The 23739-nt window shown below is 45.4% G+C and overlaps 1 protein-coding gene across 10 annotated transcripts in view; it reads right to left on the minus strand.

Annotated features, from left to right (window-relative positions):
* Nucleotides 1-23739, minus strand: part of LOC146822391 (uncharacterized) — a 420322-nt gene that overhangs the window by 343826 nt on the left and 52757 nt on the right. For 2 of the 10 annotated variants that reach the window (XM_085613482.1, XM_085613481.1), the window contains exon 2: nucleotides 19120-23483. The exons of the other annotated variants lie outside the window; for them this stretch is intronic. In XM_085613482.1, coding sequence (XP_085469608.1) covers nucleotides 21816-23087 — 1272 coding nt within the window. In that variant the 5' untranslated portion in view covers nucleotides 23088-23483 and the 3' untranslated portion in view covers nucleotides 19120-21815. Of the gene's footprint in view, nucleotides 1-19119; nucleotides 23484-23739 lie in introns of those variants that run through there. 10 annotated transcript variants of the gene reach the window in all.

Genomic DNA, 23739 nt, shown 5'->3' on the forward strand with positions numbered 1-23739 from the left:
ATAATATATAGGAATGAATTAATGCTTCAAACAAACCTTTGGCCATATTACCAAATCCCTACATATTCTAATTCTTTTTCCTTTCCCTTATGGCGTTTAGGGGCATATCATAGCCTAAAATGATGTGACTACCAAAATTGTAACTTCGCTTGCTTGTACCTTCTACATTTCCTTTTTTAGCACTGGTTTTCTCATTAACAGAGTTTTTTATTTTAAAATTGCTCATAATCATAATACATAGGGTTGTAATTAGAAATGACTTAAGCAAAATAAACGCTAAAAGTTTGAAAACAACTAGCACTGGGGGGCTCCCTATGTCCTATATGACTCTTGATTAAATACTGATTTAGAACGATTGAGTGAGATATAATACTACAAGGGTATAATTATACCTACAAGGACTAGGATATGTATAGAATAACAAATAGGGTTTTTTAACCTTGAAATTTATTTTGACTTTACGTGTCTTTCAACCTGACAGAGAAAACAACCAGTGTTCCTATACGAATAATACGAGACGCAGTCGAGTGTTACAACATAGTACTATAATATACCGAGGTATTTTAATACAAAAAAATTCCTTTTTTATCTATTATCATATATGGGACAATATATTTCTTTGTCTCTTGAGCCACAACGATCTCAATCTTTTCCTTCTCTCTGGTCCCTCGTTGCTGGACCTCTTTCTTCCTCCCCCGGTTCTGGGGAGTGAAGACTTGAGGGGGCTCGAGGTGGGCCCACACTGTCCCTTTGCGCCTTCCTTCTTATTGTAGGTTCCGCAAGTGCGGTAGTGCCTCCTTGCGGGCTGCAGGGACTCAGTGTAAGTCTTTTGTGGTGAGGGCTTCTCCTCGGCACAATGGAAGAAGGGTAAGATCCTGGGCCAATTCACGGCGCAGTGTGACTCCCAGTGCTCTCACCTTCCAGGTCCCAGGGCAGTTGTCACACCCGCCATGCCGTCTCTCCAAAGGCAGAGGAACCTGCTAGGCCATCTTCACCAGAGCTCCCGCTCTCGGGAAGGCCTTGAGCGGTTTTCGTATCTCCATGCATCAACAAGGAGAGCCCCCCGTGTCGCAGTCGGTAGATTCCTGGGCCAAAGCGGCACTGGCAAAGGATATGTATAGAATAACAAATAGGGTTTTTTAACCTTGAAATTTATTTTGACTTTACGTGTCTTTCAACCTGACAGAGAAAACAACCAGTGTTCCTATACGAATAATACGAGACGCAGTCGAGTGTTACAACATAGTACTATAATATACCGAGGTATTTTAATACAAAAAAATTCCTTTTTTATCTATTATCATATATGGGACAATATATTTCTTTGTCTCTTGAGCCACAACGATCTCAGTCTTTTCCTTCTCTCTGTCTTTATAAAAAATCAATAGGGACAGACGATCTCTTTCTGCAAAACTTGGACAACTTCTATACAAAGTTACTTGGTTGCCTATGCAAATTCCGATTAAAGGTAGGTATTGAGATAAGACCCATAGAATCTTTGATTCATTTTATCTAATAACTTTTCACTTTATAGTTCAGCTCTATTCTGGGTAATGAGCACCACATGTTTTTTATATAATTCTCACTACTGTTTTTTTTGGGTCTATCTGCACCTTTCCTTTTCTTTTTATATTTTTTGCTTCTAAATAAATTCACGCGTTCTAATGAACATGGTTGTTCTTTAGATCTCCATGTTGTTTTTTTATATACAATTACAAGTGTATTTTTCCTGTTTCCTTTAAGAGATTTTAAAGATATGGATTTTGAAAATTCTCTTTATTATGACATTTTTTGCAGCCTTGAAAAAGTTTAAAGAAACGAAACACGCGTCGGCTGCCAGTTCAACGTATGGATTGTCACATCAAGCTGTTAAATCCTGATTATGTTGCTACAGTTTTTTAACTTTGTGACTTTAGATTTTGCGATATACTTATATTAAATGGATTCAGCAAGAATTATACTCATGTCGTGCTGATATTTGGAGTAATCATTCTAAACAATTTTGTGAATCAATAGAAAACAGAATAAGAGTGCCAAGGTTTAAACTTTTGTTTTCACGTATTCACTGGGTCCAATTGGGCTCCGGAGTTTTGGCACCTTAGGCAGTGGAGTGCAGTTATTCTAATCTCGAGGGGCACCAATACTTCTATGTTTATTTCTAATGCACAAAGAGAATAGATGGGCTACCAATCGAACCACCATTGCGATTTGTAATTATTGGCAAGATCCTAGCAGCTATCGACCTATCTCCAGACTACCCTTTCCAGCTAAGGTGCTGGAGAAAATAATAAATGCACAGCTCACGGCATTCATCTCTTCCATGGACCTCCTAGATCCCTCACAATATGGGTTCTGTGAGGGGCATAGCACTGAGACAGCTCTGGTCGTGGCGGCAGAAGTATTAAGAGCAATGCTGGACACTGAGGGTAAGGCCGCCCTGATTTTCTTAGCTCCATCGGCAGCCTTTGACACAGTAAACCACAAAACATTAGCCAACAGGTTATCTGACCTAGGGATCAGAGGCACCGCCTTTAAGCTGCTGACATAATTTCTCTCCAATAGGACTCTTTCAGTAGAGTACTAAGTTTTTTCGTCCGAGCAATTTAAACTCCCCTGTGTTGTGCCACAGTTCTCATCCCTGAGCCACACGTTTTTCAATCTATATGTCCCCCCACTGGCTACAATCATCAGATAGTTCGGCTTCTCAGTAGTCTCAGATGCTGACGACACCCAGTTAGTGATGTCAGTTTCAAGCAACGTTGAAGAGACAGCTGATCGTTTTAATAGCTGCATGACACAGGTAAATATGTGGATGAGATCCAACTGCCTCAAATTGAACGGCAGAAAGGGGATGTAAACATTTAGAGAGACGGTGGCGTAGAAATCATGAAGTTAGGGACAAGGAAAATTTCAAAATAGCTCTTATTGTCTACCATAAAAATATAAAAGTTGCCCAGAAAACCTTTTTAGCCTCGCAGCTAGCACAGGCAGGAAATGTGTCCAAAACCTTGTTTCTAATCTTGAAAACCTTCACCAATCTCAATGGGAATCGGTAGAGGCTCTGTCCCAAACTTCATGCAATGATATTGATAGATATTTCACTCAGAAGATAGATTTGATTTATGATAAAATTACCTTATCAAGGGGCACATTTGCCTCCCCAGCCGTCCTCTCAAGGGTGCCCAGTAGCACGCAGCTGCTAGATAATTTCCTCCCGATAACTCTTGAAGCAGTAGAAGCAGCTTTGAGATCGGCTAAATCAGGATCTCCCCTGGACATCATTCCGGCTAAAACTGCTAATTCATTATCCACTCATTTGGTTCCATATATCACTCCACTTCTTAATCTGTCTTTAAAGGAAGGTTGACTACCACCTGAATGGAAGGCGGCTCAGATTATTCAGATCTAAAAAAATACTAAGGCCCCAATGGAAGATCTCTCGAATCTTCGCCCTATCTCTCTCCTCCAGCTCCTGAGAAAAGTCGTGGAGAAACATATTAATAAGCAGCTGTCTGACTATGTGGAAGCCACGGGTGGCCTCGATCCCTCACAATCTGGGTTTAGACCTAATTACAGCACGGAGGCCGCCTTACTAGTGGTCACGGATAACATCAGAATGACCTTAGATAGCAGCCACTCCACGATTCTGGTGTTGTTGGACCTCTCCGCTGCATTTTATACGGTCTCGCACCGGATCTTGCTGGGAAGACTGGAGGAGATAGGACTGAGAGGTGCAGCTTTGCAGTGGATGTCCAGCGTTCTTTCCTCTAGATCTCAGACCATCAATCTTGGCCCTTACTGTTCACAGACTAGGGAAATAAAGAGGGGAGTCCCCCAGGGCTCATGTTTGAGCCCGACATTATTCAACATCTATGTGGCTCCCCTGGCTAACCTCTTGAGGACATTGGGCTTTGCCCCCATATCCTATGTGGTTGACAAGCAACTGCTGTTTTCTTTTAATGAATTCACTCCCTCAGTTCAAAACTCCTTTGCTTCTGGGATAAACACAATCTCTATCTGGATGAAGGACAACTTCCTCCAGTTCAATGCCGGAGAGACGGAGCTAATGCTCTTTGATGATGCTCCTTTGTGGTGGACACCCGAGTGGTGTCCAGAAGATCCCCCTCAACCTAAGACTTGTGTTAAAAATGTAGGCATCCGTCTTAATCAGGCTCTGACCTTAAAGGTGCATGTGACTGCTAAGGTCGTCTCTTGCTTTCATGTATTGGGACTACTACGGAGAGTCTTTCCACTTGTCCCTGTCTCGTCACGTAGAACACTTATGCAGGCGATGGTTCTGAGTCGCATCAATTATTGTAATGCGCTATTAATCTCGGCGAATGAGTCGTCTCTGCAGCGCTTGCAGGTGGTTCAAAAAAACGCTGCATGCCTCGTTTTCAATGCTCCCCCTAGGGCTCCATCACTCCCTCTTCTCCGCCGACTCCACTGGCTTCCAGTTCGCCAGCGGGTGCAGTTTAAGATATGCAGCACGGTGTAGAAGATTTTATAATAAAGGCCCCTCTTACCTTGCTGAAAATCTCACCAGATACTCCCCTATTAGAACCCTCCGCTCTAGCACCAAATCCCTTCTCAAGGTACCCCGGATTAAGAGAACAAGGTTAGGATGGAAGGCCTTTCTCACCTTGCCCCGTCTTATTGGAATAAGCTTCCCATACAACTTTGACAGTGTCCCGATAACCTTTGCTTTAGAAAGCGTCTTAAAACCTTTCTTTTCTAGCCTTTGGTCTTTCAGCTTAGCCTGCCGTGCCCTTTCCACTGAGATACCCCTCCGGGGGTGATTCAAGAGCATTATAAAACCTATAAATAAATAAAGACAGAGGTTCTTTTGCTAGGTACTGATACCTCCTTTTGGTAACCTAGATAGTGGCCCCCCAGCTTGGGAGACCTCCCAGTTCCAGTGCAAAAGGTGAAAAACCTAGTGTTCATTTTTTATGACAAACTGACATTCAAAAATCAGATCAGTACCCTCACCTCAACTATTTCTTTTCTTCCTAAAATGAACCAGGAATGTTCACCCTTTTATCCGCCAGATTCCCTACAAACCCTGGTAACTGCATTAGCCCTGTCCAGATTGGACTATGGTAACGCTTTGTACATGGGCATCCAATCGCAGCATCTACAGTAGTTGCAGCGTCTTCAAAATGCGGCCGCTAGATTACTGCTGGATATTCCTAGGTCCCAGCCTGTCTTCCACCAGGGGCAGCTCCTCCACTAGGGCAGAGGAGCGTCGGCCCACTGCTTTCTCACAGGGCGAGAAAGCCAAAACATAAAATGGTAATAATTTTTGGTTATTACCATTTTATGTTTCTTTCCGCATTGCGGGCGGGCAGGGCAGGAGTGGTTTGCCTCTCGGGCCGCCCAAACCAGTCATGCGTACTCTGCACCTCTCAATGCAGGCTGCATTGCAACCTACATGGAGAACATGCAATCCCCTACAGCCCCTGGCTGAGCGGCGTCCCAACCAATCACAACGCTCCACTGGAGTGTTGTGATTGGCTTAGGGGAGGGGAGGGAGGCTGCCTGCTACCTGTTCCTGGAGGCAGGAAAGCAGGAGCAGACCGAGAAGTGAAGATGCGGGACCCGGGCCGGCAGAAAGGTATTTTATTTTTTATTTTATTATTATTGAACCTCCCCTCCCCTCTTCTCCCCTCTATCCCCCTGCCAGCCATGAGCCCTGCACTGGCTCCCAGTGGACAAGAGGATCAAATTTAAATCCCAATGCATGGCTTTCAAAGCGCTGCATGGTGCTGGTCCTCAATTCCTGAAGAAACATCTGAACTGGTACGTGCCTTCCAGAAGTCTAAGATCTGCACATAGTAAACTTCTACAAACGCCCAGGTTCAAGAAAGCTCGTTGGGGCTGAAGACGCTTTCTGTTAGGGACATCCAAGACACTGAACTCGCTCCCAGTCAGCATAAAGAACAGCCCTACGCTGCTATCTTTCAGGAAATCGATAGAAACCTGGCTCTTTGCCAACTAACATGTCATCTACTTTCACATTGGCAACCTTACTGGACTCTCTGGTATCAGCGCCTAGACGCCCCCAGGCATTCGTGTGCTTTATAAATGCACAAATTATATCAAATCAAATCATCACTCAGACAGCGTAGGCACATCCTGGGAGTACAGAGGGGCCACAGGAAGAGTGAGAGGAGAACATCCAGGCCCTACACCCCCACCGAGGAACAAAGAGTAAGCCAGGCAGGCAGTTCCCCGCCAAGGAGATCAGCATTAACAGGTCTGCGAGGCCCTCCTGCCGACACCTGCAAAGCCCTGTCCCGGACCGAGAGGGCTGAAGAGAATGAAACACAGGGGTGACTGTATTGCTCCCCACTTGGGGCTCTGCCTCGGTGAGGGCAACACTGCTGGTACTGGAGCTCGAAAGCCCCGATCTGCTCCACACTTGGGCCCCCATAAATAAGGTGAAGTTAAGGATACGGTAGGGACCACTAATCCGGCTCCCGCAGCAAGTGTGGCCCCTCCTGCAGAGCCTTCCTATTGAGCAGTAAAATGACAGTGGATAGAGCAAAAAAAGACGGCTCGTCAAAGGACATGTTTGGAACGCAGGGAGGCACAGCAGCAGAGGATAAACAAGCAGAGACGGGGGTGACAGAGCAGATTCGGATGACAGGGATGGCCCAGTAACTAAGTCCTTCCTAGAAACCCTTTTTGCTTCCCTACGGGGAGACCTCCAGGCTATGACAGCGTAGCTAGCAACGGACCTCCAGGAGGTCCGGCGTGATATCGAGGAGTTTGGCGACAGGGTAGCCGCTCTGGAGGACAGGGAAACAAGCTGAAAAGTATATTTGGAGTGGCTGCAGCTAGAGGTACTGCGACTCAAGGAACAACACATAGATCTCCAGGGGCATGACGAGGATCTGGAGAATCACCCCCCTAGGAACAAAATTTGTATCAGGGGTGTGCCATAGAAAGCGGAGGGATCTAACCTCCGGGACTATGTCACAGATCTCTTCCGCTACATCCTGGGACAAGCAAGTGAGGCTACCCTGCAACTAGACCGGGTCCATCGGATCGGACCCCCCAGACGTAAAACAAGTCCCCCATTGACATCCTGGTATTTGTGCACGATTTCCAAACAAAGGACTACTTTCTCAGCAAAGCTGGGAGGCGCAACCACTTCAATTCCGAGGTCACTCTCCGGTGCTGTAATAGGATCTCTCCTGGATCACTCTACAGAAATGCAGGGAATTTTGCCAGTGACAGAACACCTGTGGAAAACCAACCTTCCGTAGTCATGAGGCCTCCCATTTTGTATAATTTTCATCTCGAAGGAACCCTATACCAAATATGATCATTCAAGGAAGCTTACACCCTGCTCCAAGTGGAATCGCCCGGTGGACCACAGGATTAGTCCCTTTGCCCTAGCAACAAACGGCTGAAACAGCAATGGTGATGGTAAATCCGAACATAGCCAGATCCAGACACAATGTACAGAGAGACAAGCAGTGCTCCATGCACTATCAGGGGAATTTGCCCTTTCAAAGGCATCATGAAGCTTCGACAGCCCAGCTGAGGCTAGTCGCAGGAGACGGTCTAGCGGTGGTCATAGAAGCGGCCATGGGGTACTACGAGACTGAAGATGGTATCCCTCATGCCCCGTTCACTTGGAAAGAAGAAATAGTAAAAGCATCTAGTTACAAAATGTGCGAATAACCAATAAAAAGGAAGGAGGGTTAGAAAGGAAAGCTCACCACTCATTGAAAGACGTTCATCAGGACTGCCTGTCCCACTGCAGCGTCACTATGCATGGAGGTGTCCAAGCAGTAATGCCTTGTGAAGGTATGGGCACTGCTCCATGTCGCTGCTCTGCAAATGTCCTTGAGAGGCACTCCGGCGAAGACAGCAACTGAAGAAGACATAGCTCTTGTAGAGTGCGCCCGTACTTGGTGACAATATTGGATCGCGCTGGCAATCCATCGAGCAATACCCTGCTTTGAAAGAGGGAAGCCCTCGCGAGGAGCACTGAAAGCGACTGAAAGCGACAAAGAGCTGTGTTGATCTTCTGAAGTCTTTGGTACGTTGAAGATAAAATTTCAGACATCTTTGAACATCCAGAGAGTGGAGAGCCCTCTCCGCTGGAGTAGTGGGTCGAAGAAAAAAGGATTTGAGAATAACTGGTTCATTCAAATGAAAGTCTGAAGGCACCTTCGGGATGAATTTGGGATTAGTTCTCAGAATCAAAGTCTCTCTTTTAAACTGTAAGAACGGTTCTTGAATAGTGAAAGCGTGCAGTTCCCCTACTCTTCTGGCAGATGTTAAGGCGAGAAGGAGAGCCACTTTCCATGAGAGGAATTTAAGGTCCGCCCTATGAATTGGCTCATGAGTTGAGTAAGAGCTAAGTTAAGCTGCCACAGAGGCGGTGGAGGCCTAACTTGTGGGAAAAAAGTCCTTTAAGGAATTGCTTTACAATCCTTGCCAACCAGAGGGAAGGTCCAGAAGAAGTCCATCTGAATCTAGAGATGGCCGCAAGGTGCACTTTGATAGAAGAATGAGCGAGACCTGATTTAGCCAATGCCAGAATGTACGGCAAAATCTGATGAGTAAGGATGAATCTTTTAATAGAGGCGATCCTAGCTGTTATCGCCCTATTTCCCTCATTGATTCTGCGGTGAAGGTGTTGGGGCGAGTGGTTTTAGGTAAAATAACAGCGTAGTTGGAGGACACTGATACCCTTTCATGCCTGCAATATGGGTTTAGGAAGGGACGAGGCACTATAGATCAAAGCCTCCCACCTTCACCCATTAATTGGAAAATACACTATTGCCAAAACGGGCACGCTATATTTAGCTTTTATGGAACTTTCCTCGGCTTTTGACCACGTGAATAGGTCCAAACTTTGGGGATTGCTCCTTAAACTTGGCATTGATAAAAATATTGTGTATTTTCTTGCAGATTTACATAGGGACCTTACCGCCACAGTCAGATATGACCGTTTAGGTAATTGTACGGGCAAGATTGGGATCACCAATGGGGTTAGGCAGGGGTGCATTTTAGCTCCCCATCTTTTTACCCTTTATATCAGGGGTACTCACATACTTTCTCTCAGGGGCCAAATTTACAGTGTGGTTTGTGGCCGAGGGCCGCACTGGTGGGGGCGGGGTCAGTGGCAGAGGGGGCGGGGCTAGAGCAAAAAACACTGTGTCCATGAGGTTGAACACAGGCCCCTGCAGTGGACGCCTTCGTCCACTGAGCCACCAAACCTGGCATACGCACATCTCTCGCTCTCTCTGTGTCTGTCTCTCCCTCTCCATGCCTGTCTCCCTCTCTCCCTCCGTCTCCCTCTCCCTCCCTGTCTCCCTCTCCCTCCCTCTCCCCATCTCCCTCCCTCTCCCTCCCTCCGTCTCCCTCCCTCCATCCCCCTCTCTCCCTCCCTCCGTCTCCCGCCATCCCTCTCCCTCCATTTCTCTTCCTTCCTCCATCTCCTTCTCCCTCCCTCCGTCTCCCTCCCTCCCTCTTCCTCCTCTGTCTCCCTCCGTCTCCCCATCGCCCTCCCTCTCCCTCCCTCCTTCTCCCTCCCCCTTCCTCCGTCTCCCTCCCTCCGTCTCCCTCTCCCTGTCTCCCTCTCCCTCCCTCTGTCCCCCTCTTTCCCTCCATGCCTCTCCATCTCTCCCTCCCTATGTCTCCCTCTGTCTCCCTCCCTTTCTCCCACTCTCCCTGTCTCCCCCCCTCTCCCTCCATCTGTCTCCCTCAATCCGTCTCCCCCTCCCTCCATCTTACTTCCTCCGTCTCCCCGCTCCCTCCATCTTACTTCCTCCGTCTCCCTCCCTCCCTCTGTCTCCCTCCCTCTCCCTCCCCCTCTCTCCGTCTGTCTCCCTCTCTCCGTCTGTCTCCCTCTCTCCATCTGCCTCTCTCCGTGCCTGTTCCTGTCTCTGCCTCTACCTGCCTCCTGCCTTTATCTGTCAGTCTGTCCCTGTCTATCTATATCTCTCTCTGTCTCTGGGCCTCGGGCTGTGTCTACACGTCCCCGACACCAGCCCATAAACAGCCCCCCAACTCCCCCATCTCCCTGTGTAATGTAAAAGCCAGCTCTCAGACCCTGCTGCCCTCCGTCACCACACCTGGCTCTCACTCCCTGCTGCCCCCGTCACCCTCTGCCATCTCACCCGGCTCTCACTCCTCGCTGGCTAACTCCCTGCTGCCCCCCCCCTCACCTCACTGGGCACTCTCACCCTGCTGTCCTCTGTCACCTCACCCTGCATGTGTGGCAGCCCGGGCTGGGACAGCTTCCCGGGCTCCCCGGAGAACTTCACGGGTCTTTAAAAGACCATTTACTTGCTAATGAGGCTTTGTTGTATTTCACCTCTTCTTAGCGCCCCTGCAACCATCAAAGCCTCGTTAACAAGCAAAAGGTCTTTTAAAGACCTGTGAAGTGCTCTGGTGCGGGGAAGCTCTCTCATCCCGGGCAGCCAAACACGACGGGGGCCTGTCTCCACTCTATCCTGGAATCTCCAGGCCCCCATAGAGCAGTCTCGCTCGGAGTCCGGCGGTGTTTGCTGACACACTTTTGAAAAAAATATAAAACCAAAGTACGATGTCTGCATGGTCCGCGGGCCGCCAAGGAAGGCTTGCCGGGCCGCTGGCGGCCCGCGGGCCGTACTATGGGTACCCCTGCTTTATATTAATGATTTGGGTGCTGTATTAACAGAGGCGTGTAAGGATATTCCTAGGGCGGGCAAGTATTTTATGCAGATGATGCCGCTTTAATAGCACATACAGCAGTGGGGTTGCAACGTCTTTTAAATTCATTTTCTAACTTTATGAAAACACTGGACTTAAGTGTAAATTTTGCGAAATCGCATGTCATGATTGTGGGCAGTAAGCCCAAAAAAGTTAAGGCTATGCACTGTGAAGGGAATGTTCTCTCCAGGGTAACAAGATTTCCATACTTGGGGGTTATTTTTGACGATCAGTCCTCCTGGTCGCCCCAATTAGTTGCTAAACGTAATGCTTTTGCGAGGTCCCAAATTTCCTGAGCCTCTTTGGATAGTCGACGAGACCTTGTACCTCCCTGCTTGTTTACGTAATGCATGACTGTCACGTTGTCCGTATGGACCAGGACAGAGGATCGTTGAATCCACAGAAGGAAGGCCTGTAAGGCTAGATGAATCGCCCTGAGCTCCAACAGGTTGATGTGGAGTAGGTGATGCTGGGGCAGCCAGTGGCTGCTTACCTGAAGGTCTTGTAAGACTGCTCCCCAGCCTTCTAGTGAGGCGTCCGTTGTTATTGAGGAGACAATAGGAAGCGCCTCATCCACCTCACAGACCTCATCCAGCGATCGCAGAGAGAACCCATTCTCTTCTCCTTCGAGGCTGAAAAGGCGTTCAACAGGGTCCATTGGCCGTATCTGTGTGCTACGCTCTGTCCGTTTGGGTTTGGGGATAGGTTCATCTCCTGGATGCTCTGCATCTACAGCCCTCCCAGGGTGACAGTTAGGGTCTGCGTCTTTCCCCATAGCATGTGGGACTCGCCAGGGCTGCCCCCGTTCCCTGCTCCTCTTCCCGCTTTAAATAGAGCCCATGGCGCAAAAGGTACGGGACAACCTGTGGGTCTCAGGTATACAGCTTGGAGCAGACACGCACACAATTAGCATGTATGCAGACAATGTTGTTCTGTCCCTGACAAACCCAATGACCTCACTTTCGTCTCTCATGGAGGAATTTGTGAAATTCAGTGTCATCTCCGGGTTCAAGGTGACCCTCCCCAAATCTCAGATCATGAACGTCTCAGTCTCTCCAGCCCTAATTGCTGCACTGCGATCAGAGTTCCCCTTTAAGTGGGCAAGACACGATCCCATATCTGGATATCCTTTTGGCCTCCACGCCAGTGAGGACAATGGTGGCTCTACTATAGCCCTCTCTTAGATCAGACCACCAAGACGCTAGCTACCTGGAAACGCGCCAGCCTGTCATGGGCTGGCCGTATCGCAGCCATCAAAATTATGGTTCTGCCGCGTAGCCTCTACATTTTTCAGACCATACCTCTGACATTGCCTCCATCGATCCTTCGAAACATACAACTTGCCATTAATCGGTTCGTCTGAAGCGGCAAACAACCGCACCTTAGTCAACAGCTCATCACTTAATCTAAAGCGGAGGGTGGTATGGGGCTACCCCTGATCTCAAGGTATTTTCAGGGCACGCACTTATGCTTTATTGTGGAATTAAACCACCCGTTATCAGAAAAGCATTGGTCCTTTATGGATCACACTATTGTGGGAATCAATGTATGGCGGAAGATATGGCTACTTTGCAAGCATAGGGGGTAGGAGCTCTACTCCTCACAGGTGACTGCCAGGACTCTGAAGATCTAGGATGCTGTAGCTCTTCGGCACAACTTCACAACACTTCCCTCGCCGATGACACCAATAGTTGACAATCTGGACTTCCCCTTGGGGTGTAGATCAGAGGTCTTTCAGCGCTGGCATGAAATAGGCTGCATACGGGTGGGCTTGCTATTCGACTCCAAAGGGATCATTCCCTTCGATAAGCTGCGACCGTACTACTCGCTACTAGCAACGGACTTGTTCCCATACACGCAGGTTGAGACACTGGGTGTCCTACCCTGGCATTGGACCCGGGACATCTTGCCCAATGATCCATTTTGAAAAATGGGTCATATCCAAAGAGGGGGACAAACGTATTATCTCTGAGCTTTATGCCTTCACATCGGCAGACTCCAAACCCTCCAGGTTCAAGGGTCAGTTTAAGTGGCAGGAGGAACTGGAGTGTTCACTTTCCAGCAAAGAATGGCAGGACGTCCATTTCAGACCCCAACACACAGCACATAATATGGCAGGCGCGGAGTTGGCTTATAAAGTTGCCTCTTATTGGTACCTAATACCTGCTTGAGTCCATAGTTGGAACAGGAATTGCTCAGCACTTTGCTAGCGGGGATGTGGGCAAACGGGCTCACTTCTTCATCTTCTCTGGAAGTGTCCCAAGCTAGTCCGTTATTGGGAGCAGATCCGGAATAATAACGATCAAGCTTTTAACATGGCCATCCCCCTCTTTCCTGCATACACAATCTTGGGTCTCTCCAACCCCCTAACCTTCCCCGTGTGATTAGTTAGGGGCAGACAAATAGCTCTTGCTCTAAACACAGCATGAAAAGTCAGTCCAGCATGCTGGGGCGCTGAGGTGATGCCTGCTCATTCCGCATGGTTAAGAAAACTGTGGGTGGTGCTGGCGATGGAGTGCATGTCAATGATGATAGATAATACGACAGATGAATATCCAGAATTATGATCCCTGTTCATTACGATCTTATCGAAGGAATTCAGAGAAGTGACCTGCCCATATACCTGCAAATCCTGCGATTGGAGTCACAAAAGGTAAGGGAGTCCAATTAGACACCTGTCTAAACGAACAATATCCTTATTTTTTATACAAGCCTGTATGTCCCGGCAAACACTGGGATGTAGCCACTAAGGTGCAGAGGAGATTGGGGTGGGTGTTCATCCCTTTGTTGTGACTTTCCACTTACTGACATATTTGGCCTCTCTGTGCCATTGGTTCACTTCCTAGTTGTTATCTCAGATATATAAAACGCATAACTGGGAGACACGCCACCTGCCACAGGGTTGTAGGCATAAGACTGTTTACTACTTCACTCATGTCAGACGCTGCCGGCCAACGGTTGTAGGCGTGAGCTGTGGCGAAGCTTAACAGATCTAACTAAAGATACTTTTTCCATAAAATGTGTTACATAGCTGTTTTAATGGTCCCTGGCTGATAAAGTAAACAAATGAAGCAAAGCAGTGTTAAAAATTAATACAGATTATCTTGTATGAACTCCACGTTATCATGTGCGGGTCTTTAAAACAGCCTATCTCACTCCATCTTGACCCATTCACAGCACAACTCATCAGGGACAAGTGCTGCCCAATGATTTACTGCCAGGATGGGAGCCAGGGGCTCTTCATTGGGGCGGACAGGGCTGATTGGACAGGCGGTGCTCTGCAGTGATGACTGCAGTGTGCATTACCTACCTTGCTTCGGCCAGTTGGGTGATGCATCACTACTTCAAGTTCTGAGGCCTTGGGCTGGCAGCACTTTTAAATGCCTCTTTTCATACAGCCAGCATGGACTTTCAAGGACATTGGTGCAGGAATGGAGAGAGGACGGATGATGAGGCTTTCAAATTGCTCAGCAAGCACACAACATGCAACGTTCTAATCATGCCCAATAGACTGCAGCCCTGCCAGTCAACACCTATGGGCCCGGGAATGCTTACGTTCATGTCGCTGCAGCCTGCATGTAACAGAGTGGGGGGAAAAGGGCCTTTCATGCATATATAAAGTAAACGTAACTTGCTGAAGACAGCAGCAAAGGGTTATAGACCCTACCATTTCTGAGGCAGTTACAGAGTTGAGAAGCACACCCGGAGAACAGGGTACGGGGTCTCAAGTTCTAGGCACCAGCATCCAAGCGCATTGTGGCTCAGCAAAGGGCATCTTCTGCACCACTGCAGCTAAGTGCAGAGGGACGCCGGTTCCTCCTTATCGCTGCAGGAGATTCAAAGAAGCAACACGACAAGCAGCAGAGACAGCAGCTTGTCTCTTTCAAAATCTGAGAATACTGGAATACTTGGCCTCAGCTTCTGATCTCAGCAGCCCAATCGACACAGTGACACTCACTCGAGACTCTCAGCAAGCGCTGCCCGTTGCGTCCGGTCCGCCGGTCTGAGCAGCGACAGCGGTTACACTCCGACTGCATTCATGGCTGCACCACTGACTCTCCCTCAATGGATGCGCAGGTCCTAATGATCTTATGGGGGCCGCTCAGTGGGCCCGATTCACGGAACTAACTTAAGAAAAAATCCTAAACTTATTACCATTTTGGTATTCACAGAAGGCACTTACTCATTTTGGTATTCACAGAAGGCACTTACTCATTTTGAGTAACTTACTCATTTTGGTATTCACAGAAGGCAGTCACTCATTGATGAGTAAGTACCTTCTGAAAATACCAAAATGAGTAACTTACTCCTTTTGAGTAACTTACTCATTTTGATATTCACAGAAAGCACTTACTAATCAATGAGTAAGTGCCTTCTATGAATACCAAAATGAGAAAGTTTCTCAAAATGAGTAAGTTACTCAAAATCCGTATGTAAATCCGTATTTGTAAAGCGCCAACTACTCATCTTTATGGGTCTCAAGGCGCTGGGGGCCGTCGTGGAAATTAAGTAAGCTATTGCCCAGAGTCACATGGTGCTGATCTGAGCTGCTGTCGGAGGCAGGATCGAACCGTGAATCCTGTGCTCCGAAGTTAACTGCCCAGGCCGCTGCACCACACCTCTTAATACCAAAATGAGTAAGTAAGTGCCTTCTGTGAATACCAAAATGAGTAAGTGCCTTCTGTGAATACCAAAATGAGTAAGTGCCTTCTGTGAATACCAAAATGGTAGTAAGTTTAGGGTTTTGTCTTAAGTTAGTTCTGTGAATCGGGCCCTGTGAGCTCAGCTCAGCAGCACCTGCAAGCTCCTGGCTTTGCAAACTGAATCTGCGCACGGCTCGGGCCTCGGCTGTTGATTGGGTAAATTAAGTCACAAGACTTGATGTCAAGTCACTGACTAGCCGCAGAGTGACTGACGCTCATTGTAGCCAACCCTGACTGGCCAGAGCGAGTTGCCTGAGCCAAACCTCCAAGCCACAAAGCCTGCCGCAGCAATGCGCTGTCAGCTAAAACCAAATTACCAGTCAGTAGTACTTAAGCAGCTCTCCGGCTGGGAATCGGAGTAGGCGCTATCAGGAGTGACAATGCATTTCAGTACAGTGATGCGGACCACCACACTGGAATGCATTAGTTTAATGCCTGATGAGTGGAATTTCACAGGCCTGTTGAACAAAACAGTTCTGAGGTAGTTCTGGTAGAGTATAGTGAAGGTTGGGAGTGGAGGTACAGTTTTTGCTGAGGTAGTAGGTAGTGAAGTTCAGATTTATTTAGAGGGTCTGGTGGCTTGGCGGGGGGGGGCGAGGTTTAGGAACTTGTTGAGAAGTAAAAGTTTAAGATTCTTCTTGAAGTGTTGGAATGTCACATAGATCCTGTGGCAGCGAGTTCCATAGTCTTGGAGCATTTCCGGGAGAAGAAGCCAGTGCAAGATTTTTCTTTGTTCAGTTTGGGTAGAATCAAGAGTAGGCTGCTTGAGCTATGAAGAGGTCTCTTTAGGCCGGCTTTGGAAAGTTTGCTTGTGTGGTAGAGCGTTTTTTCCCTGTAGAGAGTTTTGTGTGTTATGCAGACAGTTTTGAGTATACATCTTGACTCTATTGGTAGCCAGTTGAGTTTCTTGAGTGTAAGTGATGTAGTCACAGTGACTCTCCCCCGAAAGTAGTCTGGCTGCTCAGTTGAGTGTACCTGTCATAGAGGTGAAGTGTGTTTTTGTGGTGCCCTTGACTGTTGCGTTACCGTAGTCCAGCCTGGAGAGGAATAAGGACTGCACCACTGTCTTTAGGTCCTTGATGGGGACGAAGGGTTTGCCTTTTTTTAAGGTGTTTCAGCATGTAGAACACACTTTAGGCTGAGGCATTAATATGCTCTTTCATGTTCAAGTTTGTGTCAAATGTAATCCCCAACGATTTGATTGAGTTAGAGACGGATAGTTTGCAGTTTAATGCAGTGAGGTTGTCGAGCTAAATAGCTACAGGAAAGGACTTTCTTTCCGTTGGATGAGGAGGAGTTTGGTTTTGTTGGGGTTGAGCTTGAGATGGTTGCTGGTTAGTCAGGATTGAACCATTGAGAGAGTAAAGTTTAAGCGATGGATGTCTTTAATTGAGGAGATTGTAATGTAGAGTTGGGTGTCATTTGCATACAGATGATACACAATTCTGGCTTATTTGAGGACCATAATGAGGGGTTCCATGTAGAGATTGAATAGTGCAGAAGACAGAAATGATCCTTGGGGGAGTTCATGTGAGAGTGGTGTTGTTTGGAGGTGTAACTGTTTAGCTTGATTAGCTGTGAACACTGGTCCAGGAAAGAAGCAAACCACCGAAGGACAGTTCCAGTGATGCCTGCACGCTGAGAGGGTGTTCAGGAGGATACCATGGTTGACAGTATTAAAGGCCACTGTGAGATCCAGGAGGACTAGGAGGCACGCCTGTCCATCATCCAGAGATCTGTGAAGGCCATCTGTGATGTTCAGTATTGCAGTCTCTGTGCTTCATCCTCTTCTGAATCTGGATTGGAAAGTTGTATTTTTTCAATGTGGTTGTTTAGTTGTGCAAACACAAATTTTCCGATGGCTTTGCCAAGCAGAGGGAGGTTAGTTATCTGTCTGTAAATGTTAATGTCTTTCAGGGTGACATCTGTTTTTTTGATGATGGGGTGATTTGTCCAGGTTTAAGGTGAGGCTGACATTGAGAAACTGTTGATGATTTTGGTCCATACGGGGGAGATGATGTAGCTAAGACTTTTGACAAGTGCCGCAGGGAGGTGGTTGGAGATTTTCAATGTCAGCTTCATGCAGGAGAGTCGTTTTCTGAATTCTTCTTCAGGGAAACAGTCTAATTCAGTCCAAATTGCATAATTTTTCAAGTGGAAAAGTTTGTGGTTGGATCCAACCAATTTAGGGCCCTCAAGGCAGGGGAGTTGTGGGCTTGTGGCTTTACACGCAGGCGGAGTCTAGCAGCAGAGTTCTGAATCCGTTGTAATCTTTTCATTGTTGTTAAAAATGATCTGTGTTAGAGGCTATTGGAGTAATCCTGTTTAGACAGTACAAGAGAGATAGTGGCCTGGACCTTGTGTGGAAATCCCAACTGGGGAAATATGTGTTACAGAGTTTTTATAGTGCTAGTTTGTCCACTTGGGTATTCATTGATAACTTGGAGTAAATGGTAATTTTGAGGTTTCTTACTTCCTTAGATACTTAAAGCTGTGTTCCCAAATCGTCAGGCCAGGAGGCGAGTAGGTCATCACATTTTTTATTGCCGCATGTTAGTATTTCTGTTTTGGGAGCATTCAATTTGAGATGGTGCCATTTCATAAATTGATCAATGGCTCTGAAGCAGCTGAAAATTTGTGAGCTTCAATGTCTTGGGCTTTCCAGTTCAAGGAGTATTTGTGTGATATCTGCATAGTTATAGCATGTGAGGTGAAACTCATTGATCCGTGCTGGTTATGACTTCATGTAGATGCTGAAAAGCATGGGTGAGATGATAGAGCCTTGAGGAACACCTGCTTTTGTGAAGTAAGGCTTGGATGAGAAAGGGGGGTGTGGATGACATTATTTCTGTTTTGTAGGAAGGATGTGATCCAGTCAGGAGCAATCTCCTCTATGGAGCAGGTAAAGCAAAACTTTGTATACCTTCTCTATTTTGCATGAAAATACTAATGACTTAATCAATTTATATATTAATTTGAATTAACTGTGTGCTGTGATATATTAACCAACAACATGCATTTTTGGTAAACACAAATCACACGCGGGACTCATTGCTATTTGCATAGCAGAATAACTCTAATAACTAATTGTGGTACACCTATTAATAGTAGTATGTGTGGTGATATTAATATTGCATGATTTAGCTTGCTTTAGTGACGTTTGCGTTCCTGTGGATACCGAATGGTGAGTATTATTGCTTTAAATGTCGTTATACGCCAGGAAAATACTAATACATAAAGGGATTAGTGTGGGTTTACATTAGAATCTTCATTTCCGCATATTAATTATTATTTTGTGTTTTTTTTTTGCTTAAGTTGACATTCGGGCCTACCAAGCTATGACATTCAAAATGGAGTTCTGAAGTGGCCACCGTCTTGTGAGCACGATATCTTGTGAGCACGATGTCTTCTGCGCAGACTCGGATGGCTCCAAAGATCTCCAGGCATCCTCAATTCAGAGCACAGTGTTCCTGGTCAAGGATAAGAGCATGGAGCACTGCCAGATTTCAGTCAGTGAAATTACCCGGAGAAAACAATAGTCACCTATAATCAAGAATCAACAATGTTGCATGAGCATGACATAGACTGAGGATGTGACCAAGCAAGTTCTCTGAGAACCCAAGACAGTGAGAAACCTGGACCATATAAAACATTTTGCAAAATGGACCAATCACATTTCTTCTTAGTTCAATAAATGTTTCATGTTACCCAGAATTTTATTATACAAAGCGTAGTAGAATAGGAATGGGTGGCTTAATGAGGGGAGAGATACAGGTGTGGGGTGCTCGTCGTTAGTCGTTTGAAAGGGCCACCTTAGAGAGATTGTGTCCAAAGGAGAGTGTCCAGTACTTGCGTGATCAATTCTCTTGCACGATTGCTTGGTCCTTTGGATATCTTTGGGAATGTGCCGTGTTGAGCAAGAGAACTTTTCAGACTTATTGAATCGGGTCCTGCTTTCGATTGGGACGATTGAGCAAAGAATTTGGGTTAGGCAGAGCCATTTGAATTATAAAAGAAACCCTATAGCAAGAATAGGTAAATATAAAATGTCATGCAATTTGTGTTGATAGAAATTCAAACTTGATTGACCGAAATGCTAATTATATAATTGCGAGCAAGAAATTAGATAAACGAAATATTGATTAACAGAAGATGAGTTTGTGGTTATTGAAGTAGGTTGCCTAAAGGATTCAGAAGCTTTAATGTGTTTTAGCTGGTTCTAAATCACCATCAACTAGTCGAACTAATTGGTCCATTCAACCAAGTGATGGAGTGCCTTGATGTTAAAGTTAGGATCCTATAGGTGTTGATGTAAAAATTTATATTCTGTAATAAATTTTCTTTCCCTATAGGTAATAAGGTACCTCCCCACATGTCCAGCAGATACATCGTGCTCCTGCGTGCAGATTTAGTGTAAGAAACGTATGAGTGTTGGTGTCATGGGCCCCATCAATGAATGCGTGTGTGAATGAATAAGTGCGGTTGACGAATCTGTGACGTAGGGAGGATTGGTAAAATTGCTTGCCCACCCTTGCCCCTTTCCACTGGATCAGTTTTTCTGGTAGCAGATTGATGGTTTTATTGCATTGGTTTGGTGATTATTGCTTATTGATATTGATTTCTGATTATTGGTTATTGATGGATGTTTGGATAATTAATGATTTATGTTCTAACATTCTATGTTGAGTTGTGTTGCGTTCTATGTTGTTTTTGAAGACTTCTGGGATGTAGGAAGTTGGATGCCCTGTAGGTACACGGGGAAAACGTGTGGCAAGTGAAGTTGCACAATGTATTGTCTGTTGCCCTGTAGGTACACTGGGAAAACGTGCGACGATTGGAGTCGCACGACGCATTGTCTGGGTTCGAATTGGTAACATCGTCGTGTGTTATCGTTACCATTCCAGCGGCTTTCCCAGTAAGAGAAAAGGAGAAAGTGGTAACTGAGTGTCCCATGAGAGAGATCCCAGGAGGAGGCTACGTGCATGTTCCCTGGACCAGACAAGACACTTGATCATTTACAAATGACTCCCCCCCCCCCCCGTCTTCGCGAGAAGCCGGTGGAATGGTATTGGCAGGGAGATAGGTTTGTCAAATTATCAAAAGTACTGTGCACTGATTTGAACAGTCCATTTGACATAATTGTGCCAGCAGATCTATGGGCAAAATGTAAAATTACAATAGTTTGGCCTACTCAGGAATATCCTAGAGATCCTAAACCAGGTGCCCTTGTTCAACTGATTTGCCCCTCTGGACAACAACTCCTCACCCAGCGCCTTGAAAACCTCACTGATGATTTGCCATGCTTAATACCCATTGATTGAGTCTGTACATTCATACAGATTTTTCTCAGTGGGGACTTTCTGATGCGGTTTTAACTCTCCCTTGCCAATAAATGCCTTGCTAAATTCAGTGCGGTCTTCAGGGTTGACTTTTGATGTCGAGTTAGCTCTCCATTTATGAATGCATGGCCACATTCAATACATTTATAGAGTTTCTCTCCTGTGTGAACATTCTGATATATATTTTGTTATCGATCCCTTGTCACATTCTATTCATTAATAGGATTTCTCCCTAGTGTAGATTTGTTTATACTGCATTAGCTTATTCTTCCTGTGGAAGACTTGCTTAAACTCTGTACATACATTGGATTTCTTGCCATGTAGATTTTCGGACGTCGCTTCAGTTTTCCATTTATTATGAATGCTTTGTGGTATTCAGTACATACAATGTTTTCTCCCCTGCGTGAACTTCCTGATCTTGTATTACATTTTGCTTTGTAATAAATCCCTCGTCACATTCATGTGGTTTCCATCCCCCCAGTGTAGACACGGATATTGCTTTAACTCTCCCTTTATAACAAATATCTTGTCACATGCGGTGCAGTTGAATGGTCACCCTCCATTTGGAATAAAGGTGTTGTTACATTTTGTACAACTATATGGTTTCTTTCATGTGTGAACATTCTGATGTATTTTTAAACTTTGCTTTGTAATAACTGCTAAGTCACATTCAGTACAGCCATATAGTTTCTCACCAGTGTGGAATTTCTGATCTGGTGTTTATCTTTGCCTAGTAATAAATGTCTTGTTGCATTATGTACATTCATAGGGTTTCTCTCCTACGTGGACTATCTGATGCTACATAAGATACGACTTTCTAATAAATGACTTCTCACATTCAGTGCCGTTGAATGGTCTCTCTCCAGTGGGGATTTTCTAAATGTTGCTTCAGCTCTCCATTGGTTATAAATGCTTTGTCACATTCAGTGGATTTGTACGGTTTCTCCCCAGTGTGACCTCTAATGTTCCTTTAGCTGTCTATATTTGAGAAATGCTTTGCCACATTCTGTACATTGATATTATTTCTCACCAGTGTGGATTTTCTGATGTCGCGTTAGCTCTCCCTTTGTTGTAAATGCTTTTTCACATGCTGTACATTGATATGGTTTCTCCCAGTGTGGAGTTTCTGATGTCGCGTTAGCTCTCCATTTGTTATAAATGCTTTGTCACATTCTGTACATTTATATGGTTTCTCCCCAGTGTGGAGTTTCTGATGTCGCGTTAGCACTCCATTTGTTATAAATGCTTTGTCACATTCTGTACATTGATATGGTTTCTCCCCAGTGTGGATCTTTTGATGTTGCTTCAGGTTTTCATTTCTTATAAATGCTTTTTCACAATCTGTACATTGATATGGTTTCTCCCCAGAGTGGATATTTTGATGTCGCTTTAGCTCTCCATTTGTTATAAATGCTTTGTCACATTCTGTACATTTATATGGTTTCTCCCCAGTGTGGAGTTTCTGATGTCGCGTTAGCACTCCATTTGTTATAAATGCTTTGTCACATTCTGTACATTGATATGGTTTCTCCCCAGTGTGGATTTTATGATGTAGCTTTAGGTCTCTATTTGTTATAAATGATTGGTCACATTCTGTACATTGATATGGTTTCTCCCCAGTGTGGACTTTCTGATGTTCTATTAGCTGTGACTTTGTAATGAATGCCATGTCACATTCTGTACATTTATATGGTTTCTCCCCAGTGTGGATTTTGTGATGTCGTTTTAGCTGTCCATTTGCTACAAATGCTTTGTGACATTCTGTACATTGGTATGGTTTCTCCCCAGTGTGGATTTTATGATGTTGCTTTAGCGCTCCATTTGTTATAAATGATTGGTCACATTCTGTACATTGGTATGATCTCTCTCCAGGGTGGGTTTTCTGGTGTTGCTTTAGCTCTCCAAGTGTTATAAATGCCTTATCACATTCTGTACATTTATATGGTTTCTCCCCAGTGTGGATTTTATGATGTAGTTTTAGGTCTCCATTTGTTATACATGCTTTTTCAAATTCTGTACAATGATATGGTTTCTCCCCAGAGTGGATATTTTGAGGTCGCTTCAGCTGTCCATTTGTTAGAAATGCTTGGTCACATTCTGTACATTTATATAATTTCTCCCTAACGTGGCGTTCCAGATTTCGTTTTAGCTGTCCAATTGTTATAAATGCTTTGTAACATTCTGTACATTGATACGGCTTCTCCCAGGCCTGGGTTTGTTGATTCTGCCTTAGATTCTTCTTCCTATGGAACACTTTATTACATTCTGTACATTTATATGGTTTCTCCTCTAAGTAGACACTCTGATACTGCATTAGGTCTTTCATTACAAAGAAAACTTTTCCACAGTCAGTCAATCAATATGGTTCTTCTCCAGTATGATTTTCTGATGTTGCACTTACTCTTTCTCTAATAAATGTGTTTCTAGATATTCATACGGTTTCTCTTCTGTGTGTTCTTTCTGATACAGGTTAGCTCTTCCTTTGTAATGAGAACCTTATCAGACTTGCTTCAGTGTGTTATTTCATCAATGTATATCTGGTGACCACTAAGAGCCAAGTTCAGACCACATTGGGCAGTTTGGGCTTTCTGCTGTAGAAAAAGACTTTGGCGAGGCATTAGCTTTCAAGGGAAGAAATTTCAAGGTGTATTGTTTTTACATCACTTTCTACACAAGTGATTAATGCCTTCATCTTTTTTGTTCATTACTGCATTTATTGCACCTGTTGGGGGGAAAAAAAAAAACACTGGATACGTTTAAATGGTGGGTCTATCACGAAAAGCTATTGTCATTTAATGAGACATTTAATTGACCACATAGACACGTGCGCTAAAGAAATTCTAGATTACACTTTCCATGTGTGGGCCCCTTCCTCCCATCTGCCCCGAAAGACCCATCGGGATGCAGATAAGAGCTAAATCACACCCAACACGTGTAGGGTCTGTAGCTCTCTAGGAGGAATACACAAAGGGGTCGGT

This window comes from Triturus cristatus, chromosome 6 (assembly GCF_964204655.1).
Source record: "Triturus cristatus chromosome 6, aTriCri1.1, whole genome shotgun sequence".
In the NCBI taxonomy this organism is placed as follows: Eukaryota; Metazoa; Chordata; class Amphibia; order Caudata; family Salamandridae; genus Triturus; species Triturus cristatus.